Source organism: Engraulis encrasicolus, chromosome 12 (assembly GCF_034702125.1).
Source record: "Engraulis encrasicolus isolate BLACKSEA-1 chromosome 12, IST_EnEncr_1.0, whole genome shotgun sequence".
Taxonomy (NCBI): Eukaryota; Metazoa; Chordata; class Actinopteri; order Clupeiformes; family Engraulidae; genus Engraulis; species Engraulis encrasicolus.
Genome location: NC_085868.1, coordinates 33,986,921 through 34,006,768, shown reverse-complemented (window position 1 = coordinate 34,006,768; position 19,848 = coordinate 33,986,921). Strand labels below are relative to the sequence as shown.

Genomic DNA, 19,848 nt, shown 5'->3' with positions numbered 1-19,848 from the left:
GTCGAATCTTTTACTCAATAGGCCTACCGTGTGTGTGAGAGAGAGATGCAGTGTTAGATGCAGTACAAAAAGACTGATGGGACAAGACGTGAAGCTTAGAGAGTTTATTGTACCCAGTACAGATTCATACGTCCAAGCAGAGACAGTGAGGAGAGACAGTAGTGTGTGGAACTTGGGAGAAAAAGCCCAACTTTCAATAGGGTTCATCGTATCCATGACTCCCACATCACAATGTCCTGATACCCTGATCCTACTTGTGGCCATGGCAACAGGCATGCACGTATACACTCACACTCTCACACTCACACATACGCACACACACACACACACATGACCTGCTGCTGTCTGCTGCACAGCCACTTCAAAAATTGTGTCACTTAAGTGCCATTGAGCCCATGTCCGCAAGTCAATATGCGTCCTCCTGTCCTTTCATGCAGCCTCTGGTCTTTTTGAATTGTATTTTTTATGCAAGATATTGAATAAAAACTTCAATGATAATGTGAATGCGTTGCATCATTAGGAAAGGACAGGAGTAAGTAGATTGACTTGCAGCCAATGAGAACACCCTGCTTACAATATACACACACACCACACCACACCCAACCACGACCACCATCTCTCCTCACATGGAAAACGTTAACCCCTGCAGCACATGGACACAGAGCTCAGAATATGCATCTGTTAAACAGCGTATACATGTACAGACAAAAAAAATGGAGATTTTGCAAAAATATATTCATATATATTTATAGATTTTTTAAAAACGTCTTTTAAACCCTTGTCTTAAACAAATTTGACTTACTCCAACCCCCCCACCCCAGCCCAGGAATTACAAATGACTCCATACAAGTTCATATTTAGAAAAAAATAAAGCTGACAGACTTCTAAATTTACAGCGAGAGAATAAATGCCTGCCCCACTGGCACCAGAGCTGCTTTCAGAGGAGAAACGTACAGTATTGTTTTTTTTACGGCAATCAAAACTCAACTGGCCCCATTTACATGCAAGCATGCATGCTAGCTACATTTCCAAGTTTTGATTGACGGCTAAAAACAAAATCCACTGTTGCTGAGGATTTATTTGATACAGATCATGTCTTCTGTGGAGGGGGGGGAAAGCCAGAAATAGAACACAGTACACAGTAAATTCTGCAGTGCTCATTTAACACTTAGAGAGTTCATTTGAGTCCATTTGGACTTAAATGAACTCTGTAAGTGTTGAATTAACACCACAACATTTACTGTGTACAGTCAGTGTTGCCAAGTCTGAGAGCAGCTCAAGAGAAAGCGACGGTGCAGAATACTCTGCACACTTGTCAGCAAGTGTCATCTGCATTGTCACCAAGCGAGGGTCGTCAGGGTGTTAGAGCGATAAACAACACGTCTCGTCAGCGGAAGCCATAGCTACACAGAGGCAGAGGCAGGGGAACGTACAGTCAGCAGCCAGAATTAAAACACAAGTAAAAGTTACGAGAAAACAAAAACAAAAAAAATAGACCCATAAAAGTCCACAAAATAACCATCTGCAATTCAGAAAAAATATTACATTTAGATATACTTCTTTTAAAAAAATCTCTTTTTTGTTTAGTTTTTTTGTGTGATAATTTTTGGATAGTTTTTAAACGAGGGGTCCCTTTAGCTTACAGTTAGAAAAATACATATATCAAGAGGATTAGAAACATCAGACATCAGTTTGGTGGCCGCTAGTCAGGTCACGCACAGAATAAAGAAGAGCGTGAAACCGCCCCGAAGAAGGAAACGAAGAAGAACAATGCTGGAATCAAAAACGAAGATGAAACATTGGTCCAGAAACAGGGGAAGAAGGCCTGATTTAATCGGGCCACTTCAGAGCTGCCTTTGTCTGGAGATTACAGTCATGCATAAGCCTGTGCGAGAGAGTATGGTATGTACAGACACATGTGTATGCATGCATTTGGATGTGTATAAAGTGGGTGTGTGTGGATGTGTGCGTATGTGTGTGTACGAGGGTGCAAGTCTTCACACTGCTCAGCAGTGTTGACAAGGAGTGTGTCTAACATCAGTGTGTGTGCGTGTTTGTGTGCTAATTGTTGGCATTTTCAGGAGGTTTTCGAGCGATAAAACAATAAGTTTTGTTTCGTGTCGTATTATGTTCATGCAAGTGGTCCACCAACAGTCACTTCTCAACAGTTCCCGTCTTCATACAATACGCAATCCTCTCCATCACCATCTTCTGCCTAGAAGGCGTAACTGTCAGGAAAGGGCAGGCACTGGTCCCTGGCGTCGTGTCCCGGGGGGTAGCGCGTGCCCACGGGGTCCTCGTAGTGGGACAGGGGCACCGTGTCCTCCTCAGGGACGCCCAGGCCCTCGGGGTCGGCCTTCAGGCTGGGCCTCTGGTTGTCGGGGAAGGCCATGGAGAAGAGGGCTTCGGGGTCGCACACGAATTTGTAGACGTACCGCTCCCCGGCCACCTGTGTACAAAAGAAAAGAGAGAAGAGAAATGGTTATTTTAGTGGCTTGCATACACACATGCAAAATCATTGTAGTCAATGTTTTCATAGTTGATGAAATGATTAATGAATTGTTATTTTGTATTTCCTACTATTTAAGTATCTGTTAACCCAATTTGTAGACAAGCCAATTGAAAAAGTTGTAAGGTTGGATTCAATTCTGATGATACATTCTATCGTATTTTTCTGCGTTCTATTCTTTTTAATGCCTTTCAATAGAGTGACGTCCATGGCCATGTATTCTAATCTGCTACCGGGAGTGCGCATGTGCCAGCGGGCCTCAACTGCCTACAGTGGACTGCTGTATTCAGGGCTCTAAATGAACTTTTTTTCATCACCAGCCAAAATAACTAGTAGATGTTAATCTTATTAGCCAAACATACACTCACCAATGGGTCAAAGTGGCTAGTAACCAGCCAAACAGAATTTTCAGCAGCCCTTGGCTGGTTGGTGGGTGTTCATTTAGAGTCCTGGTTGTATTAACCCATTGATGCCTGATGTTGTGTTGCGCAACATTGGCCCTGGCGCTGCATTACGCAACATTCAGGCTCATGAGATTTGAGACAACTTTATTAAAGATCTCTGTTTGTTTGGGATGAATGAACACATTCTGATGAAAGATGAGGGTCTTAGCATTTAAATGCAACTTAGTGCATATTTTTATGTGCTTCAGAAGCTGAGATATTTAGGATTTTATAGGCTGAGGGCAGCTTTTCTTTAAAAAAGGCTCAGGCATTCAGCACACTTTCTTGCAGGTGCCTTAGACGTCAATGGGTTAAAAGGTGGTGGCGAGACATGAAGAGGAGGAAGAGAGAGGAAATTGGAACGGGAACGTGCCTTTACCTTCTGCATGATGCCCTTCTCGTAGTAGTAGCGCAGAGAACGACTCAGCTTGTCGTAGTTCATTGCCGGACGATTTTTCTGGATGCCCCACCGACGAGCCACCTGCAGCACAAAGATATACAAAACATACACTTGTGAGAATTCATCTCAAAACAAAAACACACCTACGAATAAATTACAACATGTATGTAACAGGTGTATAGGAGTTGTAAAAAAATGAAACATGCAGTTACTACTTTCACAGTCATTGAAAAGATGGTATGTACTGTATAATCGCTTTGGATACAGCTTTCCACCAATTGTACTAATGTAACAATAGAAGTAGAGTAGTGTGTGTGTGTGTGCGCGCGCACTGACCTCCTCAGGCTCGATGAGCTTGAACTCCAGGCCGCGTCCGGTCCACATGATGAAGTGGCTGTTGGCCGGGTCGTCCAATAGCGTGACCAGGAACTGCCACAGCTGCAGGGAGCCTCGCCTCTGATAGGGCGGCCCGTCGCGGAACAGACCCGCCTCCTGCTTTATCTTACCTATGGATGGTAGGGAGAGGAGGTGGGTTTAGTGGTGATCAAACATGGCAGTCAATGATGGACATAGATAGGGAGAGACAGTGTGCGTTCCAATATGCGACCTTGCGTCCTCCACTTGTGCTTGTGGCCTCGTACCAGGAAGTAAAATGTCATGATGACAACAGCATTATACTGACAACAGCATTATATTTCAATATATTGCAAGCGCTCAATTGTAAAGTCATTTTCTCATTTGCAAACTGGATGGTGAATGTAGAATAGTCCCCCAAAAATGTCCCAAAAAAATGAAACTTTTGAATTGTTTTCTCCATGGAGGAGGGGCATAAGCAAAACGTGAGGCCACAAGCACAAGTGGAGGACGCAAGGTCACATATTGGAAGACAGAGAGAAGAAAAGTGTCCTGTTTTATCTGGGGGGATAAAGTGTGTGTGTGTGGGGGGGGGGGACAAGATGGAAGCGACAGGAGGGGTTTAGAGGTGATCAATAGACAGTACTTGTGTCATCAGAGACGATTGATAAGGATAGGATGTAAGGTTCTAAGCGGTTGAAGGAGAGGATAGTGCACATCCCAGAGAAAGGTGCAGGACGAAGGCCAACTGTAGCTTTTAGAGTGAGAAGTCCGCACACTTAGAATTCTTTTTGTTGTATTTTATTATTTCATGGAAGGATAACGTTTCGACCTCAACAGTCTTCTTCAGATTCCTTCTGAAGAATCTGAAGAAGACTGTTGAGGTCAAAACGTTATCCTGTCATGAAATAATACATAAAATACAACAAAAAGGATTGTAAGTGTAAGGTTCTAAGCGGCCGTCATATGACTTCAATGCCCCTTTATGGGACGAAGAGGGGTTCAGAATAAATAAAGTTCAATGGGAAAAGTCACATCCATTCAGGAGACCAGGGTTGTGTTTCTCGAAAGCATAGTTGCTAGCCAGTTGCCAATGAGATATTGCATTGCAAACAACAAAGTGGCTAATGTAGTTAGCGACTATGGTTTCGAGAAATGCACCCCAGAATTGATCCCACTTTGTTGCATGGGCAATGAGTAGTGTACTTTATCTTGGATACCATATGGAAAATCTTTGGTGCTAGGATATTAGGAGATGGCAATGGGGAGACAGACAGAAACAGAAAGGGAAAAGAGCGAAAGATGGACAGAAAAATAGACATCAACCGACACAAACAGAATGAGCAAGGGACAGAACAAGAGAGAAACAAAGCGAGGGATAGAGGGAGAAATTGTGAAAGGAAAACAGAGAAGGGAAAATAACTGGGAAAGATGGAGATAAGAGTATGGCATGTATGGGACTGTGGCTCACCATCGATTCGGTCGGGCACCACACAGGTGTCGTCGTAGTAGAGGTGGGAGTCACCGTCAAACATGAAACCTGCAGGGACAGAGAAGGCCATTATTCATACGCATACCCCCACATGCTGCATTAAAAAAACAGTTAATGGAGGCGGGGAGACTTGGTGTCACAGACTCAATTTGTTTTCACAGAACAAATCCTTCCCATGAATTGCAGGTCACTTTGGTTTTGTTTTCACAGTAAAAGTCCTTTCCATGAATTGCTGCTGATGACTGTTTTTTTCCCACAGTAACAAGTCTTTTCCCAGAATTACACTTCACTAATTACATTAGCCCAGACATTAGATCATCAGCCTGGGATGCAGAGAGGTGCCAACAACAGAGAGAGGATCAGCTGATTAGCCGAGTTGGTTGGAACAAATATGTGTACATGGCAGGACTCTGTAAGCCAAGGATGACCGTGTCATGGCACTCTTCCATCCTATCCAGGGTGAGGGCGGGCCGACCGAGCAATTGCCCGGGGGCGACACCTGAGAGGGGGCCAGCACCGCCGCGAAACCCCAGTCCCCATTGTGTGACCCCCCAACCCCCCCTGCCCACGTCACCGTAAAATGGTAATAAATGCATTATACGTTGTTTAAAATTGTTATGTTTTCACTATTACCACGTTGCTGTAATAATGGCGTGGTGGCGCATTGTGGATTTTGCTGTGCAGTGCACAGAATGCATTGAATGCATTGAAATGGCAAAGTTGTAGGATCGCCACTCCTCCCATTCATGTGTTCCGCCAAGCGTTTGTTACAGACAGTATAGAGCTGTAGAGAGGTAAAACACACACCTTCACTGTTGCTCCTGTAGAGGTTCGCCGACTTGACAAACGACGATTGACAGTTTGTAACCTCTGTAAAAACAAAAACACACAAAAAAACCATGTCAAAACAAGAGACACAAGAAAATGCATATATGCACATACACATGACAATGTTTGCACATAGTGTGAAGCTTAAAGTATACACAAGGGCCTGAGATAAATGAATGCAAGTGTGCCTGCGTTCATGTGTGTGTGTGTGTGTGTGTGTGTGTGTGTGAGAGAGAATGTGCGTGCGTGACAAAGCAATAGATAGGCAGAGCAGACGGGGTCAGGGGCCAGCTTGTGACATCACAAAGGCTTAACAACTCCACCCCAGCCCCCTCCCTTCCCACCCACCACACACACACACACACACACACACACACACACACACACACACACACACACACACACACACACACACACACACACACACACACACACACACACACACACACACGTTGGACCCATGAGGAGCTAAGAGGATTTTCTGTTACATCACTGAGTGACCTTTCCATGCAGTGCAGAAGAGACCATCATGGGTGTGTGTTGAGTAGACAGAGTGTGTGTGTGTGTGTGTGAGAGAGAGAGAGATAGATAGATAGATAGATAGATAGATAGATAGATAGATAGATAGATAGATAGAGAGAGAGAGAGAGAGAGAGAGAGAGAGAGAGAGAGAGAGAGAGAGAGAGAGAGATTCAGTGTCCACGATGAGTAAGAAAAACAAAAACAGAGCAGTACATGTGATGAGTGTGTGCGCGCCTGTGTTGCAGGATTTCCCTGTCCGTGGAAAAATGTTCCTGTGAAATCGCCTCCATGGGATTGCACGATGTGATGTGTGTGTGTTTGTGTGTGTGATCTCCTCCCTGGTTGCTAACTCTGACGTGATCGCTAACAGTTGCCTCTTTTGTAAGACTTGGGCTTCCCCTCTGCAAACCCTCCGCTGATTCAGTTGCAACATGAGGACCACATCACAAACACGAACACACACACGCACACACATGAGCACACGCATACCAGTCACCCTTAACCACAAAGAGCTAAATAGCTGTAGCTGTAGTTGTCAAATCTGGGGTGAATTTCTCAAAACCAAAGTTGCTTACTACATTAGCTACTTTGTTGTTTTCAATGCATTTTCCCATTGGCAACTACTGAAATTGCTAACAGGCTAACAACTTCTCTTTTGAGAAACTCACCCCAAGCTTGTTGTGCCTTCCAAACTCAGAATTCCACCACACCTTTGTAGCGGCTCCTGTCGTCTTTTGCAAGTTGCATTGAAAAAAATTACATCTGCTTAAATATGTCATCTCATGTCGATGTAGTTTTTTAGTCGTTTTTTTTCCTGTAGTTTTTATTTTCCCTCCCTTTCTATTAACTGTGTTATATGTGTCTTGAAATGTCCATGTGTGCATAATGTGTATTTATGGAAGCTGCTTGATACCTTAATGTCCCCCGGGCGGCGGAGATCAATAAAGTTACTCTACTCTACTTAGGGTTGCCAACCGTCCCTTGAACTACGGAATCGTCCTGTATTTACAGATAAAAGTAGGCCAGCAGGTTCCGTATTGAGCTAAAATGCGTCTTTCAGGTCTCACCTGTGTCGAAGCCAAAGTCCCTGGGCTCCTGCTTGATATTCATCTGGCAGAAGGGCGGCCTCATGGCCGGGGGTCCTAGTGCGCTGCGCTGGGGGTGCTGTGTGGGTGCCAGGCCCTGCTGCTGCTGCTGCTGCTGCTGCTGCTGATGATGATGATGATCCCCGTAGCGTGGGTCCACCATCTCCTGCTTGAACACCTGGGGAGGAGGCCCTCCAGAGGTCGTGGTGGTGGGGGTAGGGGGTACCGGTTCGGACATCTGCCTCTGGTAGGGGGGTCGTGGCATGGCACCACCTCCGCCCATGGAGGCAGGGTGGGGAGGGAAGGGCGGCCGACAGGAGGGGTCGCTGTTGGGGGGGAACGGCCGGCACGGCTCCGAGAGCTGCCTCTGGAACCTGGTGAGAATGAGATGGTGATGGGTGGCGGTAGAGGTGGAGAAAAAAGACGAAGCAGAAAAGGGTGTTTGTTATTATTTGTAATCGATTTTTTTTTAAGTTTTAGAGTAGAAATGCATACATTAAAGGGACACTGTGTGAGATTTGTAGTTGTTTATTTCCAGAATTCATGCTGCCCATTCACTAATGTTACCTTTTTCATGAATACTTACCACCAGCATCAAATTCTAAGTATTCATTATGACTGGAAAATTGCACTTTTCATACATGAAAAGGGGGATCTTCTCCATGGTCCGCCATTTTGAATTTCCAAAAACAGCCATTTTTAGCTGCACTCGGACCATACTAGAACATTTTTGTTTATTACTTAGTAAACGTTCATGTAAAGATCAAATTTGGCAATAGGCAGCCCAGTTTCAATGAGAAGGATAGTTGCAGTACCTTTTTTGACCATTTCCTGCACAGTGTCCCTTTAAAATATATATACATATATTATTTTTTAACTATTACTCACATTCTCATTGCCATGCCGTGTCTGTTGAGCAGACAACGCATTTCAAAGCAACGTAAGAGTTTGAAGTGCATCACCTGAGGTTTACAACTACTGTTGGATATTTTATTAACATTATTCCTAATGTGAGCATGGAAAGGCGCCTACAAATATTTATGCAATCTCACAGCACAATCACCATTATGGCTGTGTGTGTGTGTGTGTGTGTGTGTGTGCGCGCGCGCGTATGTACCTACTTCTCTGCTTGACCTGCTTCTGATGGCTTAGAACCATTTACAACAGTGACAACAAGTCCAATTACCTAAACGACTTAAAGCCTGCTGAGCTTCTCCAGATAGCCAAAGACTAGGTCAGTCACTTCAGACTCTCTGTCAATAGTCACTGTGTGTGTGTGTGTTTGCATGATTAAACGCATGTAGCCAAACCAATAATAGTTCACCTGTCTCACCTTTGCTCTTTTCTATGCATGTATAGCTAGCTATGTGTGTGTAGCAATGAATATTACAATACATTTAAATGACACATTATATACATAATTTCAATTATCTAACAATATGCTAACTCATTTCTGCTTATTTCGTATGTAAGTGTGCATTAGAGACAGTTTGGCGTGTGATGTGAGTAGCTGGAAGCACATCATTGTTCAGGTGTAGGCTATGTGTACTAGCTTGCGTGGGTTTAGAGTGGAGGCAGGAAGTGTGTTTAGGTGTGTCATTAACTCATCCGTCAAGTCATTGATATTCTGCACGCAAAATGCTAGCTCAACTGGTGTCTGGGTAGCACTGGTGTATTCACTTATCCAACACGTCTTGGAGATCCAAGGAGGTTGCTTGGTGACTCACACTAAAACGATCCTTTTGCACGCCGTACCATCTGAGGCACTTTGTCATAGTCACTGAAAGGTTAATTACCATAGTACTACTCTACTATGACATAATAACACAGGGCTTGTAGTAATGCACTATGACTGTAATTGCCACTGTGGTTCACTGATACGCAGCGTTATAAATTTGCTGTTACCAATCTCAGACCCAAGGCTTTAATGGATGCACCAAGTGACCTATGCTCACTCTTTACAAGCTCCCCAGGACCTTATTTCTCTAAAGCATCACTGCCAATTAGCAATTTAGTAGATTCGGCAATCGGAAATTGCATTGCAACCAACTACGGTGCTAACACAGTTAGCAAGGACGCCGTCAAGAAACATGCTCCTGTTCAACTGTGTCTTATAAAATCTGTGCTAGCTCACCTGTGTTCTACGTTCACCCTGTATTAACACTTTTGTTGAACTGTATGGGGCTATGAGGTAGTTAGCTAGTTACTCTGTTAGCTCACCTGTGCTCTATGCTGTATGAAGCATTGCTGTGGTTGGCAGGTGGGTGGGGCACAGCAAAGGGCGGGCTTTGGCCTTGCAGTGGGTGTGGCCTCTGCTGGAGTGAGTGCGATCTGTGCAGCTGGGCGTGTGCCTGGAGTGCGGCGGCGAGGGGTCCCTGTGACGACTGCATGTGATTGGTGGAGGAGGCGGGAGTGGGTGTGGCTTGCCTCTGGAGTGGGTGAGGGGAGGGTCCACATGGTGAGGAAGGGGTGGAGGGCGGAGTCAAAGGCTTGTTGAAGCCAACTGGCTTCCTGTTGTAGGCACTGATGTGAGAGAGAGAGAGAGAGAGAGAGAGAGAGAGAGAGAGAGAAAGAAAGGTCAGAAAAGGAGAAAAAGAACAAAGTTAACACACAATGTCACTCGCAAACTCTCCGAAAAGTGACCTGGTTGCCAACAGACTGTTTCTGATTACCAAAATGATACAAAATACAAAAGGTTTTCAGAACTAAACTGCACAAGTGAGGTGAGCAAAATAATATCAAAATGGGAATGCAAAAGTGCAGCAGCGTGTGTGTACATGTGTGTGTAAGCTGAATATCTATGCATGAAAAAGTGTCAGTTTGTACTGAATGTGTGTCTGTGTGTGTCGTCTGTAGTTGTAAAGGCACCTCTCTCCACAGTGTGTGTGTGTGTGTGTGTGTGTGTGTGTGTGTGTGTGTGTGTGTGTGTGTGTGTGTGTGTGTGTGTGTGTGTGTGTGTGTGTGTGTGTGTGTTACCTGTAGTTGTAAAGGCACTTCTCTGAGTAGGGGGAGAGTCTGCTGGTCTGACTGCACGGGGACAGATCTCTGGAGGGACTCTGTTCTCTCTTCACCTTGGTCTGAGGAGACCCATGAAAGATCACTGCACACAAACACACAAACACAAACACACATCAGGAGACAGGACACACATTGACCGACTAGGAGACGAGTCAAACACATTGATTTGAATTGCTGATTTTGCACGTGTGCTATAGCAGGGGTCAGGAACCTTTTTGGTGGAGAGAGCCATTAACGCCAATTTTTAAAAAAGTAATTCTCTGGTACTCACTCTTACAGACGCACACACACAGACACACTATGGGACAAAACATGCCTGGACTTGCATAAACCCTCATCTTGGAATACACATATTGGAATATGCACACACCAACTTCAGCACTTAAAAGTTTGTTAACATTTATTTGGTCCATTTTCACAGATTGACAAAAAAAATATGTTTAGTCAGTTGCTTAAAAGGTGTGTGTGTGTGTGTGTGTGTGTGTGTGTGTGTGTGTGTGTGTGTGTGTGTGTGTGTGTGTGTGTGTGTGTGTGTGTGTGTGTGTGTGTGTGTGTGTGTGTGTGTGTGTGTGGTGTGTGTGTAACTTCATCTCCCCTAAAGAGTGTATGCTTGCTTCCCCAGCACTGCTTTATGAGTGCGTGTTTGTATGCGACTTCCCAGGAGAGCTGTGCGCTAGTCAAAAGCTCTCCAAGACGGGTCAGTCAGTAACCCCTGTGTGTGTGTGTGTGTGTGTGTGTGTGTGTGTGTGTGTGTGTGTGTGTGTGTGTGTGTGTGTGTGTGTGTGTGTGTGTGTGTCAAGGCCCTTCCTGGTGGCGTAAGAATGGCCAGGAGGGCATAGCCTGTGCCAGTCCAAGAGAGGTAGGGGGGTAGATCACCATGGTAACTACACCCCCCATGCCCCCAACCCCCCTTTCTCACCCAGCTGCAAAATTTCCATGAATGAAGCGTCTGTGAGACCAGTTGGCACAGTGCCATCTAACTCTCTCCCTCTCTCTCTCTCTCTCTCTCTCTCTCTCTCTCTCTCTCTCTCTCTCTCCCTCACTCTAACACATACACATACAGACACGCATAATGCCAATGCAAACAAAGACACCTACACATACAAGAACGGCATGAATGGACAAATTTACACTTCTGGGCCCTGTAGCAACACTGTTGCGCATAGACCCTCTCTGTGCAAACAAAGATACCTAATGTGCACACATGCGCGCCCGCGCACACACACACACACACACACACACACACACACACACACACACATACACACACACACACACACACACACACACACACACACACACGGGCAGCTCCAAACAAAAGACACAAATAACAAATGGACGAAGCCACTGTTAATGTTTCCGCGTTACGCCATGGCTGTGTCTTGTGTTGGTGAGATAAAAAGCGTGCATGCACAAATGCACACACGCGCGCGCGCGCGCACACACACACACACGCACACACACCTCCACCTCCACCTGAAACTGTTGTGGAGGCAGACAGAGAAATGTGTGTATGCAGTCTGCACACACACACACACACACACACACACACACACACACACACACACACACACACACACACACACACACACACACACACACATACACACACAGAGTGAGAAGATTCCTTGGGCCATAAAAGTGTCAGGGCCCCAAGGCCTAACCATGAGTTACAACTCCACTGCGGCAGACCAGGCAGGCACGCACACACACACACACACACACACACACACACACACACACACACACACACACACACACACACACACACACACACACACACACACACACACACACACACACTTCCTCCACCTCCCCTCTACACAAACCACACCACGTTCGCCTCACTTTCTCCAACACTCACTCACACATGCAGTCTTTTCTCCCTCACCAGGCAGGGTGTGCACACTACACATGCACGCGCGCACAAACACACACACACACACACACACACACACACACACACACACACACACACACACACACACACACACACACACAAGCAAACGCACGCACACACACTTCTAGAATATAAAGACTGAAAGGCCCCTTTGAGTTTACTTTCAAATGTTACTCTTGGCACTGGAGCAGGCCAGCACAGAGCAGAGCAGAACAAAACCCAGACACCCCAAGGCCAGAGAGAGAGAGAGAGAGAGAGAGAGAGAGAGAGAGAGAGAGAGAGAGAGAGAGAGAGAGAGAGATCCCAACTAACAGTCTGACACTGTAACCCGTTCAACTAGACTGTTAGGCATCTAAAACGAAACAACACCAAAATGCAAATGCATCTCATAACCATGGGGTACTTACAGTTGTCTGATTGGAAATCTGGAACAAACTGTTCATCGTCAGGAACTTGAGCTACAGACAACACAAGACAACAGAAAGAAAGATTTAGACAGTGAAGTACTGTGGGTGCTGGTAGGTGCATTCTTTGCACAAAGTACACAGTAATTATACGGTTATAAACATGCATCAATAATGATACTTAGGTAATAAAACGGAAAATGCATAGTCACCTTCTGCAATCCAGATCTCCTGAAGCTGGCTGAGGTCCTGGAACAAATCTGCAGACAAAAGACACACAATGACCACCAGAAACATCACACACACACCCACCCCAGGCACACAGACGCACACGCACACACACCAGAAGAGGAAATTATGTCTGGTTGGAGGAGCTCTCTCTCTCCCTCTCTTATTCATACAAACACACATTCACCATAACACACATTCACCATTACGCACACAAACACACAGGTACACACACGCGCGCACACACACACACACACACACACACACTCGCACACACACACACACCATGTGGAGCGTAATGAGTCTGTTTACCTTCAGTGTCCTGGTCAAGCTCGGCTTCTGCAAACTTCCTCTTCCGCTCGCCACGGCAACGCAGCTCCGAGTTCTGTGGCGGCCCCTGACAGACCTGCAGCACAGCACAGCCACAAACCAGGAAGTAAGAAACACCACAACTAACCACTCAAGTACACTAGACCTCATCACAACAATTGTGCAATTTTTAAGCCTGCTAATGGCAACTGGTTTTTTTTCATTCTTTGGTCATTTGTCATTATTTGCTTTTACTGTGCTTATTTACATTTGCATGCATTTTCATTAAATTCCAAAATACTTGCAGGTCACAGTACAGCATTGCACTACTGTACTTGTTGTACTCAATATACTGTATGTTAATTATTCCTTTACTATCCTATTGTATATACAAGTTGTACTTGTGCAACAATATATGCATGAACAGTGTGAGACACACTGAGGTGTGTGTGTGTGTGTGTGTGTGTGTGTGTGTGTGTGTGTGTGTGTGTGTGTGTGTGTGTGTGTGTGTGTGTGTGTGTGTGTGTGTGTGTGTGTGTGTGTGTTTGGCTGGCTGGCTGGCTTACATTCTGTGGGGACATCAGGGGGACCTGTTGGTCATAGAAGCCATCCATGATCGCGGCACTCCTCTCTTCCCTTCTCTTCTGTTCTGTCCGTCACCTTAGCCACCGAGAGGAGGGAGAGATGGAGGGGCAGGGGGGGAGGTGTGAGGGTGGAGGGGTCTTGCTCCTTTGCTCAGCAGAGGACAAACTCCTCAGCTGTCTGCCTGCGTCTGTGTGTGTGTGTGTGTGTAGGGGAGGGGGAAGAGATACACAAAAAAAAGTGTTATTCGAAGAAAGAGGGGACAGTCTTCTTTTTCCCACCAAGAGCTGTCAGCACAGACACACAGCCTCTGTGAGCCCACCTGTCACCAGCCTTCACATACTGACATACACTTTGATCAGGTGTGTGTGTTGGTTTAGCTACTGTGACAAAACACATTTTTATGGCTCTGAATGCTCTGCCCTTACTTTCTCTATCACACAGCGGTCTTTGTGAAGGAGTGGTGTGCGCACGCACGTACATTCGAACGCGCGCGCGCGCGCAAACACACACGCACACACACACACACGCACACACACGCGCACACACACACACACACACACACACACACACACACACACACACACACACACACACACACACACGCACACGCACAAACACACACACAACCCATCCAGCTGGAAACCTTACATAAGAACTTACTACCATCTGTGACCCACGGAAAAAAAATCCGCACACTCTCTCTCGCGAGCTGGCCATCGTGACACACGCACGCACTTGAAGACTCCCAACACAGAGAAGTAGCCAACTTCACGAAGTAAAAAAAAAAAGCTGTTTAGATGTAAAGCAAAGCACAGCTTCTGTTGTAGCCTACAGTTCATCTGCTTTTAAGTCTTATACGACCGGATTCTATGAAGGCTATGTGAACAAACCCTCAATAAGTCCTAAAAGTCGGCCAAGTCGCATGTGCGCAATAACTCGTTCCCTAGCCTCTTAAATCTATAAAACGTTGATTAAAACATGAGGACACAGCTGATCGGAAGCAACTAAAAGTGATTGCGCCCGATTAGCAGGGGAAGTGATAAATGATAAGCGATAACCTCATTGGAACTCCTTCCAAGTTAACAAACCACAAAAAAGAAAATACCCACTAAATCAACAAACACATCATCGTTAAACTGTTCATTAATGCGATCTGTTTTAATTGCTATGGACCGAGAAAACGCACAAGATTGGATAGTATTGAAGAAGGGGACAATGAAATGTTCGGAACAAACATCAAAGGCGAGAAAAAGATTACATCTCAGGTAGGCTAGAGCGAGCGGAGTTCAGCAGGTCCACCCTTCCCCCAATCCAGCGGGCTCCTTCCCCCCTCCCTGGCCTCTTGTTTTTCTCAATGAAGTGAAATTTGATGCCCGCTGCTCCGTGCGCACACGGAGAAGGAAAAAACTCGACCTCCCCATTCATAAATTTCGCGGACACCCCCCAACCTCTCCTCCACAGATCTGACCGGTCAAAGCTTCAAAGTGCAAGCACATCTCTGCATGTTGCAAATATCTCTAGGTGACTATTTTACAGTAACGGACACACAAGTAGAAAAATAACACTCTCCGCCGAGTGCAAACAGTTTTAAAATGGTTGCCAAAGTATCCGCTCCCACAAAGAAAATGGCGTTCGTTCGCTTCGCAGCAGGGCTGAGCGCACCAACTAAATTGCTTAGTGCACCAAAGTGATTCTAACTTGTCAGAGAAGCATAAAACTTCGTCCATCCTTATTTTAAATTCTAATCTATTAATCATGTTTCACACAGAACTCACCCTTTGTGTGGCAGTGCAATCCTTCGATCTGATAAAAAAAACAGAACAAATATATCCCAAATAGATGCAAAGAGACGTGAGGATTTCTGTGGTCTGTATACTGCGCGACGTGCCTAACACACTGAAATATTTCTTAATGAAATCGCCTGCTTTAGCCCGGAGCCTTGCGGGATGCACTGGAGGCTTCTCATTGGTTAGGGATAAATGCCTTTCACACCGCCGACCAATGGCTTTTCCAGGGCTTCTAAATTATGCGTGAGACCTTAGGCAACCAATCACGACGCGATGCCGTCCTATTTTTATGAATGACTGGGTTTCATTCAATAACAGATGTTTCAGAACCTAGGGCTCGCTGTTCTTAAAGGGACAGACACATAAGCGCACAAAAAATACTCGTCGTGACGGCAGTGCAACAAATTCCAAACTCCCGAATCTCTTAGCTGCGAATACTGATTGCGCGCGTTACATTTTCGAGCAGTTTGAGCATCTAACATCACATTAACAACCATAGAACATAGTCCTGCTATTAGGAAATGGAGAATGGTGCCCGAATGTTGAGAAAACGCCTTCATTCCTCTGATAGCGTGCAGCAAGTTCAGCAAGTCAAAGTACATTTGGTTGGCTAGGCTTGACTAATAGCCTACACCATTCGGAAAATAATGTGCCACAATGAATTGTTACAAATATTTATCAGACACTCTAAACAACACATAAAAGATGCAACGTCTGACTCGGTTTGCTAAGTGAGCTTTTGGCTTTCTTTGATTTGTTTGTTTGTCTGCTATGCAACTATTTCTTTTACAAATCCAGTGGTTCCCAAACTTTTTGTGCTGGGGCCCCCTATTAGACTAGAATATTTTCCCAACCTCCACCTTCCATATTCAAAACACCCAACACTTTTTGTCCCTTAATATTGTTACGTTTTAATGTGAAATTCACAGGGAAAGTAAATGTATTAACCCCTTTGCGCAGAGCCCATGTTATAACCTTAGGCTACTGACACCAAAATTGCAAATGGCTATGTCTTATTCTGTTACTTAAGGCTCTCGGTAATGTCGTAGCAATGTTATTATGATGTAGTTGAGTATTTTCAGCAAATAGTGGATAGCCCCCCCGGCGACCCCATCTGCACAAAGAGGCTACTCTGTGTAAGTGAATACAGTTGCTAATAAGTTATGGAATGGTTACATTATTTCAAAGCATACATTAATGTTTATCTGACTCTGAGATCCCCTCTGTAGTACCTCCATGACCCACCTAGGGGCCCTATATATTCACCGGGTGCAAGTGGTTACTGTCAGTAATCCTTTATGGAATGTTTTTATGCAAACAGTCATTTTACTCTGAGACCGTCCTTGTACGAAGTACCGCCGTGACCCACCTAGGACAGGGGTCCTGGCCCCCAGTTTGGGAACCCCTGCCCTAATGGAGGTTTGGATGCGACATTCTTCCTCCTCACTGCTCCAGTTTCGGGAGGGATATTCTGGTGGCTGGGAAGTGTGTGTGGGTGTATAATTGCTGGATATGAGTTAAGGGACGCCGGCATTTAAAATGTAAATAGGCATTAGCTCAGAGAACACAGCACAGGAATGTTGACAGACATTTTTTTGTTTTGTTTAAAATAGGCCTTGTGTGTGTGTGTGTGTGTGTGTGTATGTGTGTGTGTGTGCACATGTGTGTTTGTGTGTGTGTTCACATGTGTATGCGTAGTGTAGTGCGTAGTGTTTATCCTCAAACAGACGTGTATATATTTGTGTGTGTGTGTGTGTGTGTGTGTGTGTGTGTGTGTGTGTGTGTGTGTGTGTGTTTATGTTTATGCACTTACGCACATGTTTAAAGTATATTTGTGTATGTGTGAGTGTGTGCGTGTGCGTGTACGTAGGTGTGTGCGTGCATGCGTACAAGCCTGTGTGTGTGTATGTGAGTGTGTGTGTATGTGTGTGTATGTGTGTGTGCGTGCATGCGTGCGCGTGTGTGTGTGTGTGCCTGCGTGCGTGTGTGTGTGCGCGTGTGTGTGTGTTCCTGCGGGCGTGCATGTGTGTGTGTGTGTGCGTGCGTGCATGCGTGCGTGCATGCTTGTGGGTGTGTGTGCATGGGTGTGTGTGTGTGTATGTTTGAGAGCAAGGTAAAGAACCTGTTTGGTCAGGGCGGCCAGCGTACTGCACTGGTTGTTGGCTAGTGTAGTACAGCAGGCTGGAACAGACAGACGGTGCAGCCAGATTGGCTTGGGGTGGCCATCTGCGGGTCAAAACGGGAAAAATTGACCATTTGGCGTTTTTTTCTGCAGTTTTGTGCCCATAGAAATCAATGCGATTTGTTGAAACTTTGGCTGAATTTAGCACATTTTGTCGGTTTTTGAGAACCTTTTGGGCGGGATTTGATCAGACACATCTGGCAACACTGCCGACAGCAACACATCCTCCATAGATCCATGATGAGACACGCGACACTAGCACGCCCACACTACAGAAAAACACAGACAGACAGAAACACAGCCCTAACACACCCACACCACACAAACACACACACAGTAGTTACACACACCACGCTAAAACACACAGACATTGACACAAACACACTATAGAAAAACACAGACAGAAACACAGCCCTAACACACCCACACCACACAAACACACACACACAGTAGTTACACACACCACGCTAAAACACACAGACATTGACACAAACACACTATAGAAAAACACAGACAGAAACACACCCACACCATACAAACACTCACACAGTAGTTATACACCCACACGATACAACACACAAAGTCACATCACGCTAAAGGACATTGAATAGACTAGGCCCGCACACACGACACTGACACAAACACAGATGCACCGCACTAACACACCCACACCACACAAACACACACACAGTAGTTACACACCCTCACGATACAACACACACACACACACACACACACACACACACACACACACACACACACACACACACACACACACACACACACACACACACACACACACATCACGCTAAAACACACAGAGACACTGACACAAACACAGATGCAACGCACTAACACACCCACACACTACACAAATACTGTTAAGCTATTGCACAAACACGGTCACAAGACTGCCACAATGCACAAATGCAGTAACACACTAACACAAACACTGTCTGGACACACAGCAGTAACACACCCACGCTACACAAAATACCACAACGCTATTACACTGTGTTATTACACAAACACAGTTACTACAGTTACACTACACAAATGCAGTCACACAACACGTATACTACACACACAAACACACTATAAACACAGCCACACTGCAGAGGAAGAATATAAACTGCCAAGGTTCAAAATGGACTTTTTTCATCACTAGCCAAAATGTCTGTACCGTAGCCAAAGACACACTCACTAATGGGTCAAGGTGGCTAGTAAGTTGGTCTTTTCTAGTCACCATATATCAACAATCGGGTTCTCAAGTCTCACTCTTTGGGAGTGAGACTCACCCATTTCAGACCTTTCTCACTCTATCACTTCAAACTTTTTATTTCTCACCCTGAAAATATTTTCATAATAAAGCCCAAAGTATCAATGATAAGCACTGACAGAGCTGAGTTTAAAGCTGAGACTACGCTGAGTTTAAAACTACACTGTTTAATTCATGTTTAGTTTGTTTCCTGGATTTATTCTGCCCATTCACAAACGTAATATTTTTCATGAATATTTGCTACCGCCTTCAATTCTTAAGCATCCGTAATGGCTTGGAAATCTGTACTTTTCATACAGGTGGATCCTCTCTATACACCTTTCATTTAGCCATCTTTGGCTGCACAACCTACTCTGACCAGACCAGTGAATATCAAGTTAATTGACTAAGTAAATATTCATGCTGAAAAATAAACATGGGAAGCGAAGCATACAATTATTTGGGTAGCATGATTTTGGGAATAATCTAGGCTAGTGATACTTCACGCTGGGCTGCCCCTTGCTGGCAGGTGAGCATGGGGCAG

At 45.2% G+C, this 19,848-nt stretch overlaps 2 protein-coding genes across 2 annotated transcripts in view; one reads left to right on the top strand and one right to left on the bottom strand.

Annotated features, from left to right (window-relative positions):
• LOC134459701 (mitogen-activated protein kinase kinase kinase 20-like) overlaps nt 1–19,848 on the top strand; it is a 319,662-nt gene that overhangs the window by 93,980 nt on the left and 205,834 nt on the right. The gene's annotated exons all lie outside the window — the stretch shown is intronic.
• LOC134459697 (ETS translocation variant 5-like) lies at nt 90–15,973 on the bottom strand. The gene is made up of 13 exons (XM_063212086.1): nt 15,853–15,973; nt 14,059–14,264; nt 13,496–13,589; nt 13,168–13,215; nt 12,959–13,009; nt 10,610–10,733; nt 9,854–10,156; nt 7,616–8,007; nt 6,006–6,068; nt 5,178–5,246; nt 3,689–3,858; nt 3,332–3,433; nt 90–2,449 (listed from the first exon to the last, which is right to left on the bottom strand). The coding sequence occupies exons 2-13, from the start codon at nt 14,104–14,106 to the stop codon at nt 2,216–2,218; spliced, it is 1,698 nt and encodes a 565-aa protein (XP_063068156.1). The 5' UTR covers nt 14,107–14,264; nt 15,853–15,973; the 3' UTR covers nt 90–2,215.

What these genes read in the sequence shown, in the direction of transcription:
- LOC134459697 (XM_063212086.1), bottom strand. Translation starts at nt 14,106, where the DNA reads ATGGATGGCTTCTATGACCAACAGGTCCCCCTGATGTCCCCACAGAAT. An exon ending in GGAGATCTGGATTGCAGAAG is followed by an intron (nt 13,010 to 13,167) that starts GTGACTATGCAT and finishes TGTTGTCTGTAG; the next exon opens with CTCAAGTTCCTGACGATGAA. An exon ending in TCATACAGCATAGAGCACAG is followed by an intron (nt 8,008 to 9,853) that starts GTGAGCTAACAG and finishes CATTCTCACCAG; the next exon opens with GTTCCAGAGGCAGCTCTCGG.